The sequence below is a fragment of the Ornithodoros turicata genome, chromosome 1 (genome assembly GCF_037126465.1).
Source record: "Ornithodoros turicata isolate Travis chromosome 1, ASM3712646v1, whole genome shotgun sequence".
Classification (NCBI taxonomy): Eukaryota; Metazoa; Arthropoda; class Arachnida; order Ixodida; family Argasidae; genus Ornithodoros; species Ornithodoros turicata.
This window is the reverse complement of record NC_088201.1, coordinates 133,476,311-133,495,758: the sequence shown is the minus strand read 5'-3', so window position 1 is coordinate 133,495,758 and position 19,448 is coordinate 133,476,311. Positions and strand designations below refer to the sequence as shown.

The 19,448-nt window shown below is 45.2% G+C and overlaps 1 protein-coding gene across 1 annotated transcript in view; it reads left to right on the top strand.

Moving 5' to 3' along the window:
- LOC135385509 (disintegrin and metalloproteinase domain-containing protein 10-like) overlaps window positions 1–19,448 on the top strand; it is a 147,267-nt gene that overhangs the window by 51,228 nt on the left and 76,591 nt on the right. The window contains exons 5-7 of the mRNA XM_064614861.1: window positions 5,046–5,143; window positions 8,902–9,124; window positions 13,819–14,011. Coding sequence (XP_064470931.1) covers window positions 5,046–5,143; window positions 8,902–9,124; window positions 13,819–14,011 — 514 coding nt within the window. The remainder of the gene's footprint in view (window positions 1–5,045; window positions 5,144–8,901; window positions 9,125–13,818; window positions 14,012–19,448) is intronic.

Genomic DNA, 19,448 nt, shown 5'->3' with positions numbered 1-19,448 from the left:
CCCAGTTCAGATGTGGTGCAGGAGGTGCAAGCGAAGAGAATGCACCTGGTGTCGCCGGCTTGAGCGCGCCAAGGAAAGTTCATAATTTCAAACCAACCAATGAGCGCTCGCATACCGGAGGAGCGGCCTCATACAAGCTAACCTCTGTCCGAACAGGCCGCTCTAAGTGAAGCCACTTCAACCGGTCCCAGGTCCAACAATGAGGTTTGCAACCAGTTCCAGTCGAGACTGCGACCGGTTAGAAACCAGTTGGGCCAACTGGTACCAGTTGATCGAACTGGTCCCTATTCGATAACACAGTTCGCCCAGTCCCAGTTGCAACTGGACCTGTTCAACTGGGACTGGATGAGCTGTGTTATCGAATAGGGACCAGTTCGGTGAACTGGTACCAGTTGGCCCAACTGGTTTCTAACCGGTTCCAGTCTCAACTGGGACCAGTTGTAACTGGGACTGGGTGAACTGTGTTATCGAACGGGGACCAGTTGTCCCAACTGGTACCAGTTGATCTGGGACCGGTTGAACTGGTCCCTGTTCGATAACACAGTTCAACTGGTACCAGTTCTAATGGGCTCGTGACGGTTGAGATCTCGCGCTTCGACGTGAAAATTCTGACGTTTCATGACGTTCGATGACGTGAAAAGCTCGCAGCGCCTCACTTTAGTCCGCAAGTGAACTCGCAGGTTTCATCCCCTGGCGCAACGGTCAGTGTTCAAACTTGTTCGCTCAGTTGCTGGAGCTGACGCTCGCTACTGTAGTGTTTCGGAGTTTAGTAAGTTTATTTGTTGCCCAGCGTCGTGCGTATGATTTCTTGTAATCTGTCGGTCAACTGGACAGTTCCGGCATCCTGTCGAATGCAATGAGCGATATCGTTGAGCCTAACAACAAGCGCTGCTGTAGCGGGGAGGCAACGTCCCTTTGTTCTCTGGACTTCAGGTTTCAGGGGTGAGTTTTCTTTCTTTCTTGTCCTTTGCCTTCAGATTTGTGCCTGCTTGTGTTGACAATCGCATGCGATAGAGCTCTGGAGCACAGCAGCTGAATATCGTTTTCTTTCTCTGCAGAATGATGTTGCGAAGGAGTGACGAACACAATGGAGATGTGGGACTTACCTAAATGTGTTAACAAGATTGTCGTTTGGTTACATTCAATGCTATCTGTTCAGTGTGGTTGCGACGAACAATATGGAGATGTGGGACTGACCTATGTGTGTGTTAAGATTCAATCGTTTGGATACGTTGTTGGCTCGGGTACCTCTTGGATTCACGTCTTTATTATTTTTATAGGTGCTTGTAGAGTCATGGAATGAAGCTCACGATTACTACACCTTGCCTGTGAGCCATTTGTTGGCACTTCAGCTGAGCTGGAGCTACGATCACATTTTAGGTAAACGAAAACGGTTACCTTTTCAGATCTGTTGTCCGCTTGTGTTATGTGCTCGCTAATCTGACGCTGTCTTCTCTCTCTACTCTGTGCTGACTGTGTTGCAGTGAAATATGGGTGCAGTGACCATTTTGCCAGGGGCAATGTAATGAAGTTGTTTCATTTGTTTTTAAAACAGTGCGTACGTTGAGCAGTTCTTTCGTTTGATATCTGGATGTCAAAAACTGGATATCTGGATATTATGTTGGCGCGGGTACCTCATGGGTTCATGTATTTTATAGGTGCTTCCAGGCTCATGGATTGGAGGTGACGAATACAACGCCTGGCCTGTGGGTCATTTGTTGGCACTTCGGCCTAGCTGCAGCTACGATCCTAAACAAAAACTGTTACCTTTTCTAATCTGACTGTGCTGTTGTTCAATATCGCTGGATTTCTATGAGCTCGCTAATGTGATGCTCGTGTGAGACTCTTGTAAATACTTTGTAGCCATAGTGCTTCAGTTACAGTTGGAGAGTGTAAACTGCATCGGATTCATGTCATTGATGTCATGTAAGTGCAGGCTGTCAGAATGATCATTTTTCAGATTCAGTCACACAATTTCCTTTTTAACATGTGCGCATTTTGATTTGCAGAGTAGGATGTGTCACTTCACGGTCTCTTTAGTAGCCTCATCTCTCGTCTTCGAATTGTCCGTCGGGAATCAAATGGGTTCTGCACAAGCAACTATGATCTGACATGTATGGATAGGGAAATACTTGACACTTGCATAGTGCCTGAATAAAAAATATGCATAAATTTCAGTTCTGCAGTAAACAAGCTGCATCCAACATTTTTACATACAGGCATTTATAGTGATATCACACATTGTCTTTTCTATTTTCAGTGGACCTCGGAAACGTTCCTTCCTGCTACCCACAGCCGTCTACCACCCCACACGTGTGTAAAGTGCTGGTTGCATTTGGAGCACTGAAGCATGGACCCAAAGACAGAGGCAATGCTTCCAGCTACCAGTGATACAAGTGCTGCGATTTGTGTACATGTACATTACTATCTACTTTGGAAGAGTACCAAGATTTGCTGGTATGTGACTGTGCAATGAGGGGAAGAGCTCACGATGTCTGCTGACTTGTCCACATGTTTGGAAGTCAATGTTTGCCCGGTATGTTCATAGAAATAAATATTGTACCAACATCCGTGCTGCCTTTGTAAGACATACTGTACATGAACCACACATACGTGCATGTGCATGTGAGTGACATATAGTATGTGGACGAACCAATACATGGGCCACTAGTGCCAAAATTTAGGTATAAAATATGTATAATTTTAGATGGCATGGCTAATTGTGTATGTGACGGCTCAGTGGATAGATAAGTATACCGTCCCATTTTAGACGTTTGGTCTAGAAAAGGTCTAAATCGATGCTACAATTATCCGGCTATCAGCTGTATTTTAGCGTAACGTTAGCTGGGCTAGGGGACGGATACGGAGCAATAGAGCTACTTTGTTAGACGTCTAATAGATATCCCCAAAATCTACATTTAGGCGTCTTTTAGACGTATACTAGCGCACCATGCGTTGCCTGGGTTCGCATCTGCTGAACTTTCTTCAGTTGTGAACTTTCCGACGAGTCTGGCACCCCTGTTGTTCTCTTATCATGTCCTACACTCTTAAAAATGAGTTTCACCGCATAGTACACTCTTAAAAATGAACTTCACCGCATTGCACGCTGCTAGCCAACCATCATCTCGAATGATATCGTTACCTGCCCCGATTTGTTGAAAACGGGAGGCGTACGCCTTTTCTGTGACACTTATGCTGTTCATAATTGTCACAAAAAAGGCGTTCGCCCCCCATTTTCAACTAATCAGGGCAGATAACGATATCATTCGAGATGCTGGTTGGCTAGGAGCGTGCAATGCGGTGAAGTTCATTTTTAAGAGTGTACACTCCTAGCCAACCATCATCTCGAATGATATTGTCATCTGCCCGGATTTGTTGAAAACAGGAGGCGTACGCCTTTTTGTGACATTTGTGATGTTCATAATTGTCACAAAAAGGCGTACGTCTCCCGTTTCAACTATCATCCTGTATGACAACGTTCTCTCCCTTGATTTGATGGAAATCGGAGGCGTACGCCTTTTTAGTACAAATTTTTGCGGTACACTCTTAAAAATGAACTTCACCGCGTAGCACGCTCCTAGCCAACCATCATCTGCCCTGATTTGTTGAAAATGGGAGGCGTACGCCTTTTTTGTGACACTTATGTTGTTCATAAATGACATAATTGTCACAATTAAGGCGTACGCCTCCCGTTTTCAACAAATCAGGGGAGAGACCGATGTCATTCAGGATGATAGTTTGCTGGCAGCGTGCTACACTCTTAAAAATGAACTTCACCTCATAGCACACTCCTAGCCAACCATTATCTCGAATGATATCGTTATCTACCCTGATTTGTTGAAAACACGGGGCGTACGCCTTTTCTGTGACAATTATGAACAGCATAAGTGTCACAGAAATGGCGTACGCCCCCCGTTTTCAACAAATTAGGGCAGATAACGATATCATTCGAGATAATGGTTGGCTAGGAGCGTGCTATGAGGTGAAGTTCATTTTTAAGAGTGTATGTGATGAAGTTCATTTTTAATAGTATAGCATCGCGCACTGATCATCAGTCGTTATGATCTGAATCCGACCTCTCCTGCAGAAGTCAGTGATACAGGGCGAAATACTAAATGAAGAAACTCATCTGGAGATCGGAGTATAGGAGCTGGGGCCTTAATGGCTACATAATATGATGTGGAACCTTAATGGATACATAAGATGTGTAACTTGTTATGACGCTGCATAATACCGTTTGCTTTACACTGTACTTTTGAACTCATGAGGTTAGTGGTAATGGCTTGTAGCGTACTTCAGTCTTTTTATTTTTTATTTCTTGAGAGCTGAAATAGTCCAACTTGAAAAATTTGTCGTTGCGTTGTAACGCAGACAAAATTGCACATGGCTCGAACGTCAGACGACTTTCACAATTCAACGTGAGTCGCGTTTCATTGGTCCTTCTGTCCGCTCTTCACTGGTTTGTAGACTGAAATCTGCACCCATAAAAATAGCACGCTCCTAGCCAACTATAATCTCGAGTAACATCGTCCTTTCCCCTGATAATTTGCTGAAAACGGGGACGTGCGCCGTTTTTGTGGCATTATGCAGTTCATACTGTCACAAAAATCGCGTACGTCTCCCCCCCGTTTTTATCAGATCAAGGCAGAGAACGTTGTTATATCAGGGTGATGGTTGGCTAAAGGAGCGTGCTATGGGGTGAAGCTTTGTCTTTAGAGTGTACACTGCGTATATGGTATATACACTACACGATTGTGCACTACACTGCTCTGCACGAAAACGACCAGCTGAATTCGCTGTAAATAAATGGAATACCATGTGCTCCACTGATTTGCATGACTTGCTGTAATCCGTGACGACCATTGCAGATTCATGAAAGGAGTTGCATCAAGACGAGAGCCGCCGATATTTCGAACAGAGACTGTTCTTCTGGGACCAGAAGAAGAACGCTGTTGATGTTCAAGATATCGGCGGCTCTCGTCCTGAGGCAACTTCCTTCATACTTCCCTAGCGGTTCGCTGGATTTCTACCCGTCTACATTGCAGATTCATGTACGTGACAAACGACGCACGAAAGGAATGTTGGACTATATAGAGGTGAACGCTGAACCGATCGAAGACGGGCATCGCACGAAGAAACCACGGTACTCGTTTGTTTTTCGCTTTGTTGAAGTAGGTAACAGTCATCGAAGAATATATCTCTAATACATATCTCTCCGAGTTCCCTCTGTGGCAGGAGTGGCCTACCCGTGCAGTCTTAAACAAGAATTTCCACTACATTCCACTGTGGAGGCGAATCATTCAACAGAAAGATACAATTATCGATCCTGATTCGTGGAAATCGCGAGGCGTACGCACTTTTGTGAAAAAGATTTCACTCCACAAAGGTCACAAAAAAGGCATTACGCCTCCCGTGTTCAACATATCGGGAGAGGGAAGTACTTTGTTAAAACGCAACTTCACCACATGGCACGAATATCATAGCCAACAGTCATCATCCTGAATCACATCGTTCGCTTCCATGGTTTGTTAAAGACATGACGCGTAAGCCATTTTTGTGGACAATTATACGGTTATGTTGGTTTTCGCAAGAAAGCGTGCGTACCGTGCATGTTGCAAGTAATGTTGTAAGAGTGCATGTTAAAAAAAAACTGGCAGATATGATGCAAGTTACATAGGCATCAAATGAACGACAGCGACAGAGTTGTGTATGTGCCCGCGGCGTCTCCTTCGAAGTGGAGCCACACGCGCATCGGTAGGCCCTCTTAGACCCTCTTCGTCAAAGAAACTTCTTCAAAATAACAAAGAAGGCACCTGAAGTCTTTCAATTGACGCCACGCACCCGGCCCTATACTGTGGCTGTTGGCCATATATGGATATGGTGACACCAAAAAAGCTAAGAGAAAAGCTCACTGATTGAAAATATATGAAAGCCGGATCAGGAACGTGACACAGGCGCGTATTGAAAGAGTGTGCAGGCCTTGTTTAGAAGGTGTTGGTCAAAATCGATATATGCCATATAGGGTGGTGGTATACCTGGCTCGCTTTACCGTCCCTTCGGAGGCATCAAGGTTGCAAGTTATAAACGAGATACGAAATAACAGCTACCTCTGTAAAATATCTCGTCATACCTGTTCTCTCGTTTTTTCGCTTTCTTCTTGCTTGGCTTTCGGCGATGCGACGTAAACAGGACAGGACCTTCACGAAATGAGCCCTTCACAGCTGTCGCAATCCAGTTTCTCGCTGTCTTTACAAGGGATATTGCGGTGTGACTAAGAGAAGGGGAGGGGTCCGCGGGTCCAAACCTCCTTTTGGTAATGCATCTGGGAAATGAAATTGCGATAAAAACGTCCTCACCGTGTAAAGCTACAGCTAGAACCATTCCCAAAATATTTTTCTGGCAGCGCTACTGAAGAGACGTGCGTTTATTAACTGTTGCCGAACCATTTTACCCATACTGGCAGGGCCAATTACTAGACTTGAGCGGACACCAGAGCACTCATCGAAGTGAAAAACATTATCACACTTGTGGAAAAAGCATGAGCACTGAATGACGTGTCATAAATTATTTACCAGGGCTTGCACATGCACTCTTAAAAATGAACTTCACCGCATAGCACGCTCCTAGCCAACCATTATCGCGGATGATATCGTTATCTGCCCTGATTTGTTGAAAACGGGAGGCGTACGCCTTTTTTGTGACACTTATGCTGCCAAAACAACTTCATTTCTGCAGCAGGAATTCCCTTTTCCTCTCCGATAGCTCCCTGTGCTAACACATGTGTCACCACCTTTACCAATCAGCAGGGCTTCCCAAAATCTCTCTCTCTGTCTCTTTTCTTTTTGTAACGCCCCTTTACTGTTGTTTTGCTATACATTCCATCGCATCCCCTGGCAATGCTGGAAGTTAATGATCCCTACATGGTAAAAAACTCGGATCACATATGTAAAGAGTTGTCGGATATGCAACCAGCGAGAAGATTGATATTTTCGTTGGACATTACTGACCTGTACTACAGCTTGCCGATAGATAGGATGTGTGAGGAAGTAAATAGAGGAAGGAATTGATAAATATGACATTGTAAGATTTCAGAACACTGTAGGGGTGGGGGAGGATCAGTTTATGTGGCTCCTTAGAAAATATTTACAGGCTACGTTGGTGGAACTTGAGGAACAAGTGTACATCCAAAAAATGGGTATATGTATAGTTTCAAAAATAGCACCGGTCCTTAGTAATGTGCTCTTAGCCTCAGTTGATAGGACAATCAAAGATAGAATAAGGGATAAAAAGATTGAAGGTATTGCTATTTTCAGATATGTAGATGATTATCTGGTTGTCCGTGAAGTAAGCAAGGATATAAGTTATAACGTAAGAAATTGTAATGGACATTTTTAAGGCTTCAGCGCCGGACTTGGAGTTTACGATAGAAGATATGGTTGATAAAAAACTTCAGTTCCTGGATTTGCTTATAATTCCAAAAGATTAGCATCTACGTTGGGGTACCACCAGAGGATAAAAAAACAGCTTATGCCTTCGTCGTCAAATGTGTCAAAAACTGTAAAATGAAGTGTGACTCTGGGCGCGATTAAAGCAGCCATCCCCAGGTCGTGTCAACATGAGATCAAGGAAGGATTTATGAGGCAGATAACAAGACTCCTGAATGCTGGGTATTCGATAGAACTGCTTAATAGTGTATGTTCGAAGATTGTTAAACAGTTCCATAGAGGTAGAAGAGATACGCAAGAGTTGAAACAGGAAATAATTATGGCTATTCCATATATACATGGTTTATCTCATAGACTGAAAACAAAAAATATGGCACAATGATATCAAGTAAATGTTGTTTTGGGGCACAACAGGAAATTATCAGGATTGCCTGCAATGGTAAATAATGAAAAGAAGACAGAATGTTCAGTTAAGCATCAAGATCCGGATGTAAAATGTGCATCGGGGTAATCTTTGAGATTCCATTGAGCTGTGGAAAAAGCTACATTGGACAGACTGGCAGATGCCTAAACACACGTCTAAGGGAGTACCGCAACAACAAAAAAAGTAGACAAGGGAATCTCTTTTTGCATTCCAGAGATTGTGGATGCAATGGAATGTATGGCAAAACAACAGTAAAGGAGCGTTACAAAAAGGAAAGACAGGGATTTGGGAAGCCCTGCCGATTGGTAAAGGTGGTAACAGATGTGTTAGCACAGAGAGTATCACGCTATCGGAGGGGAAAAGGGAATTCCTGCTGCAGAAATGAAGATGTTTTGACAGTCCACTAAATTGTTGAAAGTATAGTGCTCTATGCTGTGTCGTCTGTGTTCGTCTCTTTTTGCACTTTTATCGTCAAGGAAATGTACCAAAAAGAACATATGGATGTTTTAGAGCACCTATCAAAGCGGCTTTGGAGTGCGCAAACTTTAAATAAGCAAAGTGTGAACATATTTTTTAAATATATATATCACTTTTTCCAGGATGAAATCAATTGCAATATAGCATATGCTCAAGGGCACTCCTTAGGAAGGCATTAGCAAACTCCTAAGACAATATCTGAATTAAGTTTACCTACCTAAGAAGTCGCGGCACAAGTGACTACCGACCCATTTCACTGCTATCCAGTTCCTCCAAAATTTTCGAGCATGTATTGTACTGTCACATGGCAAAGTTTTTGGAAGAGCATTCTGTGCTTAGCAAATGTCAGTATGAATTATTCCGCAAAGGACTCTCAACTACACATTAGTTAATAGACGAGAAACAATATGTGCCCTCAATGTGTTCCATGACGTCGAAGCCTGAGCTTGGGCTAAACAACAACAGGACTTAACTTGGAGCTCGGTCGTCGTGGAGCTTGTCCAGCAGCCAGCCTGAGTGTACGTTGTTTTATCTATGAATGTGTTTCTCACGCAGGAGCGTGACGAGGAAGAGCCTCTCTGGACGTTTATGTAACTTGCACGTGACCATCGATCACACACTCTATCGGTTCTTCCTCTCTTCCTCTTTCGACGAATCTTCCGCCAAGGACCGCATCGTCGCCACCGTGGCCTCGCACGTCTATTCAGCATCCCAAATCTTTTCCACCACGGATTTTGATGGCGTAGTTGGTGTCAGCTTTGCAGTGCACACTTTGCAAGTAAGTCTGTTAAATATTATAGCTGCTATAATTATATGCGACATTTTTGAAAGGTAGCGTGGCCATGATATGGCAAATAGACGTCAAAGACAATTATTCTCATCTATGTGAACCTGCATTCCAAGTCTTAGAACAAAGAAAGCGTAACAGATGCCTAAAATATCGGTATCGCGAGCAGCGCAACCCATCGTGCTCTGTCGTCGCTGCAGCTGCCTCCGCCATGCTATTAAGCGGCGCTGAAGAGGCCTAGCGCCAAGAGGAACGGCCGCAGCTCTCCCTTCTATTATTTCAGGCTACGACGCGTAGCTGCAACACCACCTAGAAATAAAGTGTAAGCCACGACCTTAGGCGGAAAGGGTTATCTCTGTATTCAATGCATGGTGGATGGGATTGATTCACACGATGCATGCATTGAGATGTAAAGACAGGAGGAAGCTGAAATTATAATCTAAAGTTTTTTTCATTTTATTCAACCCCTCAAAAGCTCAAAAAACCTCAAGATTTCTGCACTGGTCGCGGTCCGCACAAAACTTCACAACAGGCTCACGGGAGAACGCGTACAATTCGTCCTGGTATTCGTCCATTCAAATCTGAATATGGTCAAGAGGTCAGGGATTGCATCCACATCCTGTTCCCATATTGCTATGCCACCTTGTTTAAACACCCAAGCAGCACACAATACTGGACACATATTGGCAGGTCATGGGCGATACGGGTCTAATATTAGTGAAATAAGGGTAAGCAGGCAAGCAAACTGGTGAAGGACGAGGCTCAGCACGAGCCTCGTCCTGTCTACTTCTTCGTGCATCCTCTCATTCCCTCAAGATCAAGGTATCCTACCGCTGTCAAATATGGGACCAGTTTTGCAAGGATTTTCCCCATCTTGCCCGTGCACACCCCCTATTCACTGAAAATGCAGAAAATGGTACGTACCCGTGTTGTACAAATGCCCAAGCAGCACGGCGAGATTGGACGTTTGATCTTGTGAAATGCCAAATTCAATACGTCGCTACATCCAACAGCTTCCCGCAGATGGCTCACATTCTTCGAAACAGTCAACGTACGTGGCAATCCCACTGTAACATGCACTGGAACTTAACAACTCAAACAACCGCCATCTTGCTTCGCGATGCCAATGCCAATCGGTCGAACCGGGTGAGACCGTGGTCGTTTGAGCGAAATCACACGTACTACAACTAATGCGCATGCGCGACATTTGGATCGGACGTTTCATTCGGGCTCAGACGTCGCTGGTTCTTCTAATGACAACGGAATTGCTGCAGGTCAAGTGAAAAACACATTGATTGGTGGGAAGGGATGCCTCTTCTATAACGCTAGGTGCTTTCAAGTTACTGCAGGCAGTGTGGGTAGCTGAGGCGTATGTCCGTCACCGTCACGAAAGTTTTTCTCTCCTTTGTACTCTAGGAGCGGGTTGGAAATTTTGGGTACGTACACTATTGCGATCCCAATGAAGGCTTCTAAGTGATGTTTGGCATTGGCAGTTCCATGAGACTGCCTGCCTAGCACTAGTTGATCCTGCTCTTCGTTTTTAGAGCGAGAGCAGTACTATTTTTGAAATGTGATGTGGGCAAGCTTCCGTTTGTCCCATCCTACAGTTGGCAATACGACTGCCTGCCTAGCACTAGTTGATCATGCTCTTCGTTTTCAAGGCGAGAGCAGTACTATTTTTGAAATTGATGTGGGCAAGATTTCGCTTGTCCTGTCCTACAGTTGGCAATACGACTGCCTGCCTAGCACTAGTTGATCTTGCGCTTTGTGTCTAGGGCGAGAGCAGTACTATTTTTTGAATGTGATGTGGGCAAGGGTTCGCTTATCCCATCCTACAGTTGGCAATACGACTGCCTGGGTCCTGCAGCAAGACGGGCGTAGTACCTGTTCTTCGTTTTTAGAGCACTATTGTTCTTTGTAACGCTATGCAACGCGGATCAATAAAGGATCTGCAGAAATGAGAAAAACAAAAAGAGGAGAGAAGTGATATTATACTGGATAATGCTTAATTATTACACCGACTCTCCGTTGGCGTTATCACGGAAATATTGGCGCAATATGGGCAAAATGTACTTGCCAATATGGGCAGCCTATATTGGCCAAATATGGAGCGTGGTTGCACTACCCATATTGGTCCCATATTGGTGGCCCATATTGGACCAATATTGGTAATCTTGGCAGCCCATATGGGTCCAATATTGGACCAATATTGGCGTGCTGCTTGGAAGTAACTGACTGGTATTGTTATCATTTTACTTCTGATGGTGGGGCTCGCATGACCCGTAAAACGTAATTTCATATCATTGTTTTGCTGTTGTACTGGTGCGTAAAATATGCATCAAATAGCATTCCAATCTGAATTATTTTAGAGGATGCTCAGAGTAGCCCCTCATCCCCAACTAGCAGTGGCTCAGAGACAGAGCGACCGCGTTTCGTGAAGCTTGACTTAGGATGTGAGGAAGAAAACAAGGCAGAATTTCCTGCCCAAGCTGGTGGTGAAAGGGTTCGCCGTTGTCGGCCTCACAGAGGTAGACGACGCCACGGCTGACGCCCTGGGGGAATGTGCGTCCCAGTCCGACTTCTAAGGGAACTGTGTCGATATATGTCTGAATGCGTCTGAGGAAAACCCCCAGACAGGACAGCCAGTTAAACATGAAAGAACTGATGTTCTGAGGCTGGAACAACATAGAAGGGACAAATACATACAAAGCATCAATTTGCCTAAGAAATTAACGATGAAAGATGAAAGTCACTAAAAAGGTTAGCCAGCTGTAGGACTCCAACCCACATCTTCTGGATTGCCGGTCCAGGGCTCTACCAATTGAGCTAAGCTAACACGCCTTTTCAGCGACTTCCAGGGCGCGTCAGGGTGAGTGAGAGAGAGTGCTGGTTTGTCCCTTCAAATGACGCACCCTGGAAGTCGCCGAAAAGGTGTGTTAGCTTAGCTCAATTGGTAGAGCCCTGGACCGGCAATCCAGAAGATGTGGGTTCGAGTCCTACAGCTGGCTAACCTTTTCAGTGACTTTCATCTTTCAGGACAGCCAGTACCGAGATTCGAACCAGGGTACATCCCAGTCTCGGCGTGACATGGCAAACACGCTAACCACTGAGCCACGGGAGCTTGTCTACCCAAGCTGGTAAAACGACAGTACTGCTACTGTTCCGGGCCAATCTACGCGCGCCTTCTCCTCCGCGGGTATAGGTGGCGGCATCCCTTTCGCTTGCTCTAAGAAAAAGAAAGGGTAGAATTTCCTACCGAAGCTGGTCGAACAACAGTTTCTACTCTGCAGTTATACCCAAAAGGTAAAATTGGTTTGAGTAGAAACGTGGTTGCAATACAGCTCTACCGAGATGGGTAGAAAATTCTTGCTTTTTTTTCTTAGAGTGAAGAATATTGCTCGTTTTTTTTGTTCTTGCTGTCGGTACCGTTATGCAAAAGTTTTGCTCAGTTGCAAGATATATTAACAGTCTCGTCATCATGATCATTTGCTTCTAAAGGTTCGAAAAAAAAAAAGAAGAGAAACTTTGTTTTCCCCAGGGCTTCAATTGTCCGGAAATTTTACATCACTGTGAACGCACACGGGAGCGGGTAAACGTGGTTAAGACACCGCGAGGACTCGCCTGCGCCACTGCAGGACCGGTCCTGATCCTTCGTTATCCACGTATGATTGATTGTTTGGCACGCGCTAAAGGTACTTCGCCCTAGAGCTGCTACGATACGATAGAGAACCAGTGCTGCATCTTAATAGAGCATTAAAGTGGTATCTAACATGACTAAAAACTGCTGTCATCTTGTAAAGCGTTATGTGAAAAGCATTCCTACAAAATATTTCTGTCCAAAGTTGCTTCGCGGCGGTGCAATTAATTTGCAAAATGGCTGCCACGGTGATAGGTAACTGATTCACCCGTTGCACCGTTTGTAATTTAAAAGGTGAATAAAGGTGCCAGTTTGAAGGTTCCTCTTTCCTTCCTCCGAATCGGCGGAAAACGTCAAAGGTGCGTCACCCCCAGCGCATCCAATTATCAAAGCAAACATACTGCGAGAACTGCCCCTTCCCGCATTTCTTGTCCAATCAATGCGGTGCAAGGGAAGCTCCGACTTCAAAAATGAACTTCACCACGTAGCACGCTCCTAGCTAACCATAATCCCGAATGAAAACGTTCTCGCCCATGATTTGTTGAAAACGGGAGGCGGGTCCTATTTTGTAACATTATGCCGTACATAATTGCACAAAATAGGCTCCGCCTCCCGTTTTCAACAAATCAGAGGTGGCAACGTTGTCATTCGGGATGATGCTTGGCTAGGAGCGTGCTCTGTGGTAAAGTTCATTTTTAATATCTTTGTCAGACGGCAAACCTTAGGCCGTTAGCGGAACGGCCGTTACTTCATCTGTAGTCCAACATTCTCTGCTCCCCTCGCAGGAGACGTAAGCCTTTTTTGTGGCAATTATGAACTGCATAATTGTCGCAAAAAATGTAAAATGTAAATGTAAAATGTGGACGCCTCCCATTGTCAACAAATCAGGGCAGAGAACGACGTTAATCGAAATGATGACTATAGGTGAAGTAACGGCCGTTCCGCTAATGGCCTTAGGTTCGCCGTCTGACTAGGTTATAAGAGTGTATAATACTCATAAACACCAACCCCTTTAGAGCCCCTTTAACGTCAACGTGCAACGTTACAGATCAATACAGGGCAGTCGTGCAAAGGTAAAACGATTGCACGTAACTCATTCTGCTCGGACACCTTGGATGCCAACGTGATGCTCGAGGTTCTCTCCCGTGACGACCATGACCGCTTCTGTTTGGCCTTTATCTTTACCTATCGAGACTTCAACGAAGGAATACTAGGATTAGCGTACGTCGGGAACGCCAATCGTAAGTGGTACTATTTTGTGACTACGTACCTTGTGCGACCGTGTTTGCGATTCTATGCATGTTTGCGTGTGCATTGTGTTTCCCCGCCTGTGCTTTTGTAGTACTATAAGGACTTCGTCGGGTGACAAGTTGTTCGTGCGAAAGGTGGTACATTTTTTTCTTTGCGCGAATTCATGTAACTAACTTCAACTCTCAAGATTTATGGACCGCAGAGGAGAAATACCAGATGCCAAATTTAGGTTATATGCGCGCCTTAATCGGTTCATGAATGGACGGGACTTGGAAGAGCCTCAACCACGAAGGAATGGTATGTGTACGTGTATGCGTCAATACGTGATTCACTATATGCTTTTATCGCGAATATATGTTTTTTCTAGTCTGCGCAGAACTTTTGCAAATAGCTTATAGCTCAAACGTCACCATACCAGCACAGGCAGCACTGGAAAGCTGGCCTTATTGGGCAATCGTCGGTAGAACACAGGAAGGCAACGGTTGAGCGAGTTGCGTGGGAAGGTCACATTAAAGGGGCAATAATTAGGTATGCAAGGTGCACTTTTTTGTAATGCAGTGTGATTCGTTTCCTACAGTGACGTTTAGCAAAAATTTTTGTCGCCAAAAAGTAAATAGTGGCTCCAAACCAACCGAATATTCACTGCACTCTTTCGCGCTCAAGCCCCGCCCTGCGATGCCCTGGCGACAATAGCCACACGTCATTTTGACGTCGCGCACCATCAACCATATAAAATGCGGGGCGCCTATACACTGATTTTGTTTTAATATCGGGTAGTGAGGTCAATTCTAAACATATTTACACTTGTCAAACCCAAGGTAGCCAGATCAAAAGGTACACACAGCCCACAATATTCCATTTCATGTGCGCACTATGTTTTCAGCGCTGTATTGCTCCGCGAGGTCACAGCGCTGTTCTCACAACCGGTCCTCCCCGCACGCTGCTGTTTGTGTCAACGAGATCCGTCATTGGCTAGGAGTCCGAAATCTCCCCCATCTTCAGTGACTGGAATGCAGCTTTGCTACACGTGCGAGACGTGTGACGTAAGTGCTCTCCGAGTAGGAAGGAGAGACTCACGCGGATTATGCTCTTTGAATGGCATTGTTTCGTGGTAAAGGCGCTCGCTAGAAGTAAATGAATTTCATAATTGGATATGGTGAGCCACGTTCCTTCATAGACCATAATAACTGGAGAATATTCCTGGAGCTGTTTAGTGCCCCAAGACTTCGGCATCGTTATCAACAGCAGGAAGAGTGAGTTTGCGGTGCCTGCAGTCGATTTCCTCGGGCATCGCATTGACAGTAACGGGATCTTTCCTCTTCAAAAGAAGGTTCAGGCCCTGCTTGACTTTCCGCAGCCTACCACGCGGCGCAGACTACAGCCTGCTACAGCCTGTCCATGCCCTCCTCACAAGTGCTCGTGGCAACGCACCGCTGCAATGGACGGCTGACGCGTTAAAAGCGTTCCACACCGCGCGTCAGACGCTTAGCCAGGCCGCCATGTTGGTACACCCCAAGCCAAACGCTCCCACCTCGGTCCTCGTGGACGCCTCGAGTACTGCTGTGAGAGCTGTTTTACAACAGTACGTCGATGGCCACTGGGAGCCCCTCTCTTTCTTCAGCCGTGCCCTAACCCTTGACCAGCGGAGATACAGCAGCTTTGGTCGGGAGTTACTGGCGGCTTACCTTGCCGTCCGCCACTTTCTATACTTCGTTGAAGGACGAGAGTTCACCCTCCTCACCGATCATAGACCACTCGTCTACGCGCTACGTTCCCCTTCCACCAACCCAAGTCACAATCCGCGGGAGATTCGTCACATGGCGTATCTGCTGGAATTCACTACGGACGTGCAGCACCTGAAGGGACCTGACAACTGTGCAGCCGACGCCCTCTCCCGTTCGATTGTCGCCTACGACTTAACAACCGTGTCCTCTGAGGAAATTGCGGAGGCACAACGGACCGACCCTGAGCTTCGCATCTACTTGATTCCCCTGGAAGTCTCAAGCTCTCCCTATTAAAAAAATGAAAGAATGGGATCCACAAGGATCACCCAATATGTGATTATAACGGTGGGTCTCATTCAGTCCAGCCTTATTAGATCTGGTGGTCCGCTAGGTTCCCATTGGTTGAGGTCACATAGGATGATATTTCATTGTGGTCCAAATGTGGTCTATTTTTATGTGACCTAATGTGGTCTGTCCAATGTGGTCCTGCAGGAGCAGCTCTTTGATGTATCATGTACTCAGGACACACAGGCATCAGTAACAGGGTTTTATCAAACTTTATTACAACTTACAAGTGACAGTAGAGACAGAGACAGAGATTACAACTTGCTGAACTTAACGAGTCTCTCTTGTAGTCTGGTTTGCGGGGCACGTCGTAGGATAGTCGCATGTGCACGGTCCGCATGGCAGTGGAACTTCCACATCAGTTCTCCCCTTCATCACTGTGACTTCTGCAAAATACAACGACAAGTACTTTGTTAGCTGACAATAAACTCTGACCTGAACATTGCTGCGATCACACAGTACTCAATAGAGATTAAGCTCGTATGTACGAGCAGGTGATCTATACAACTATAAAAGAACTGAGAACAAAATAAAACGCAGATATAAATATAAATAAAAAGCGCTCCGCATTGCTTGTCGCATTTCCTTATTTCCGCCTTTTAACGAATGCGTCATGTAAGGTGTACAGGATATCTGCTCTATTGCGCCAAATACATATACTTAAATCTCACATACTGTATAACTGAAGCTTTCAGCATTCATGTCTGGGGTGCTTGGCGATGCACAAAAATTATTTTTGGTTTTCAGCAAAAATAAATTCAGATTTTTCAGTTTACACTCCTCAACTGGTCAACTTGCCATAACATTCTTTTTTTTTTTACGGAAATGGAAAGCCCGTGCCAGATTTATCCGGAAATGTCACGGAGTGCATTCTATGCCATGACAAAGACAGTGAAAAAAAAAACGGGGAAATGGCGCAGCTTTCAGGTGCAAATATTGTCGGCCACAATCTGTTCACTTCATGACCGGACATGGATCCTTTGCTCCCCCCTTCAGATTCCGCATCCACACAATCTGCTTTTGTTGACAACGTCATCGGTGCATTGTGATGCGACCTGTCCTTCCTGCCTTTCTGTTCTGTCATTTTCAGTGACATGGACGAGAAATGGTAAGGCCTTCTCAGCAGTTAACAGATAGCGGTTGACAAACTGTGCGACTGAAAACCACAGTTTCCGCGTTTATTTTTCGCTTTTTCCCGGTTGCAGTAGGGAATGCACTCAGTGACGATAGTGAATAAATCCAACATGGGCTTCCCTTGTACGAAGAACAGCCGCAAAAAGACAAGGACAAACGGAAGCGCTCGGGACAACACCCATTCGCCCTTGTCTTTTTTGTGGCTGTTTTTCATAAAATGTCATACCAGCTACCCCAATTCTACACCTTAGTATGGCGCTTCCCATTTTAGTAAAAAAAAGAAAAAGAAAACGCCAGGCTAACTTAGCAAATAAATTAGTAAATTCAGGCAAACTTAGTAAATTCATTTCAATTGAATAGTTGTTAAATATTTGTTGTTATGGTACATATACCCTGGGATGCGTGTCCAAAGCCATGTTTTTTTAAATAAATTTTTGGACACATTGGTGCAAACACCCTGTATGTTAGATGTACATGCATACCCACCAGTGCTTCTCTCATCATCTGTATTTTTCTTGTCTTTGTGACATCTCTTATTTTTGCGCGCAGTACGTTGCGTACAAATATCTGCTGCTTATTTTTGGTATTTGTTATTGAGTGCGCATCGCAGTACTTGGCATATAGGTCTGTCAACAAATGAAGGAACATTTCAGTGGTGGAAGGAGAATACCGTCGATACGAGAAAAATGGAACAACTTACTGTACAATGCCACGAGCTTCCTGCCGTCTATGCATTCCTTCCCGACTGCACCACTCTCTATGTATCGGTTAGATGGGAGACCGGTGGTGCTCTTGTCCAGCAGACCGCCAGTCGAGAAAATGACATAGCTGCATTTCTGACAGCCTTTTTCTGATCCCCAATGGCGAGAATGTGGTCATATCTCTCATGCGGTAGCCACACATCATTTCCCAGATGGATCCGAGAAGAAAAAAAAGATTGCAAATAAGAATTCATCTGCATGGCATTAAAGCGTACCCAACAGCAGCCAACACTCTGCTACAGGTATATGTGGCACACCGCAAAGAAATCTTGTCATTTCCACTTCGCAAGACTAATTGTACTGCCCAGTTTTCATGCGCTGTAACATCTGGTTGATAGGCATGGCATAATTGAAACAACTGTGCATGTTACAAGACATGAAGACTTTCAAATTGAGGCAACTCATTTTGGCTCCATTTGGTGCTCCATGCGAAGCTAAATTAACCACTCGCCTATTGCGTTCCAGTGCGCTCGATTTCATAATCATCTTATATGTCCTCGGCAACATCCAGTTGGCTTCCCACTCGTGGTGGTGGCACTGGAATCCTTTTCTTCTGGAGCGCGTTTGCGTATTCTTTCGTTTCTGCGCAAAGTAAATATGAGCAAACGCTAGTTTCAACTCCGTGAACTTTCACCATACAAGAATAAAAACTTACCCACGAGGCCCAGGATTTGAGCTTGGTAGTGCCCATTCTCATCTGGATTCTTTTGTGAGGTCCATTTTACGGAGTACGGCCGTGTCTTGTCAAAATCGCGCAAGTGTTCCAGGTAGAAGTTTTTGATATCTCGGACGCGGACGACGTGACGCTTTCTGTCACCTATAAAGCGGGCGTACGCATACCGCGGGGACACTGCAATGCTAGATGGCATAGACATTGTTCACTGAAGAAATCGTTGAAAATGGGGATGTCGAAGGCAACGCAGAAATAACCTGACTGCGAAGATCACGGTCACAGAAAGCCTCCGAACGTGCTCTGCGTCTAACCGCCGCTGCTTCATACAGGACTCTGGCTCTGGCCGGCCTTGGATTCGACCCTAATGAATATTGGATTTTGGCTTAACGATTATAACGTACAGAATGTTTCATTTTCATCTCTTTTCTCACGGCTTAACTAGTACATTTGCGATATTTAAGTGCAGTAATTGCATCATACGCTTTTATATTCCTCACCTAAAAGATACGCACTATTTCAAGATTTCAAATCACGGACGGATTTCCGTTTCCGGCAACGGCAATGGCAGCATTGTGATGGGGTCGTCCTGCTCGATCGTAGAGTCCCGTAAGGCCGCAGTTCGCGGTTCAGAAATGTGAAAATGGATAGCTTCAATACACGAAAAAGGTATCTGGAGCCCGACCGACCCTTTGTAGTGCCGTTCGAGACACTGCGGAGTAAGCGACGTCGACTCCAACAATGCTCTGTCGTCACCAGGTCACAAAGTGGAGCACGCGAGCGACAGGGGGAT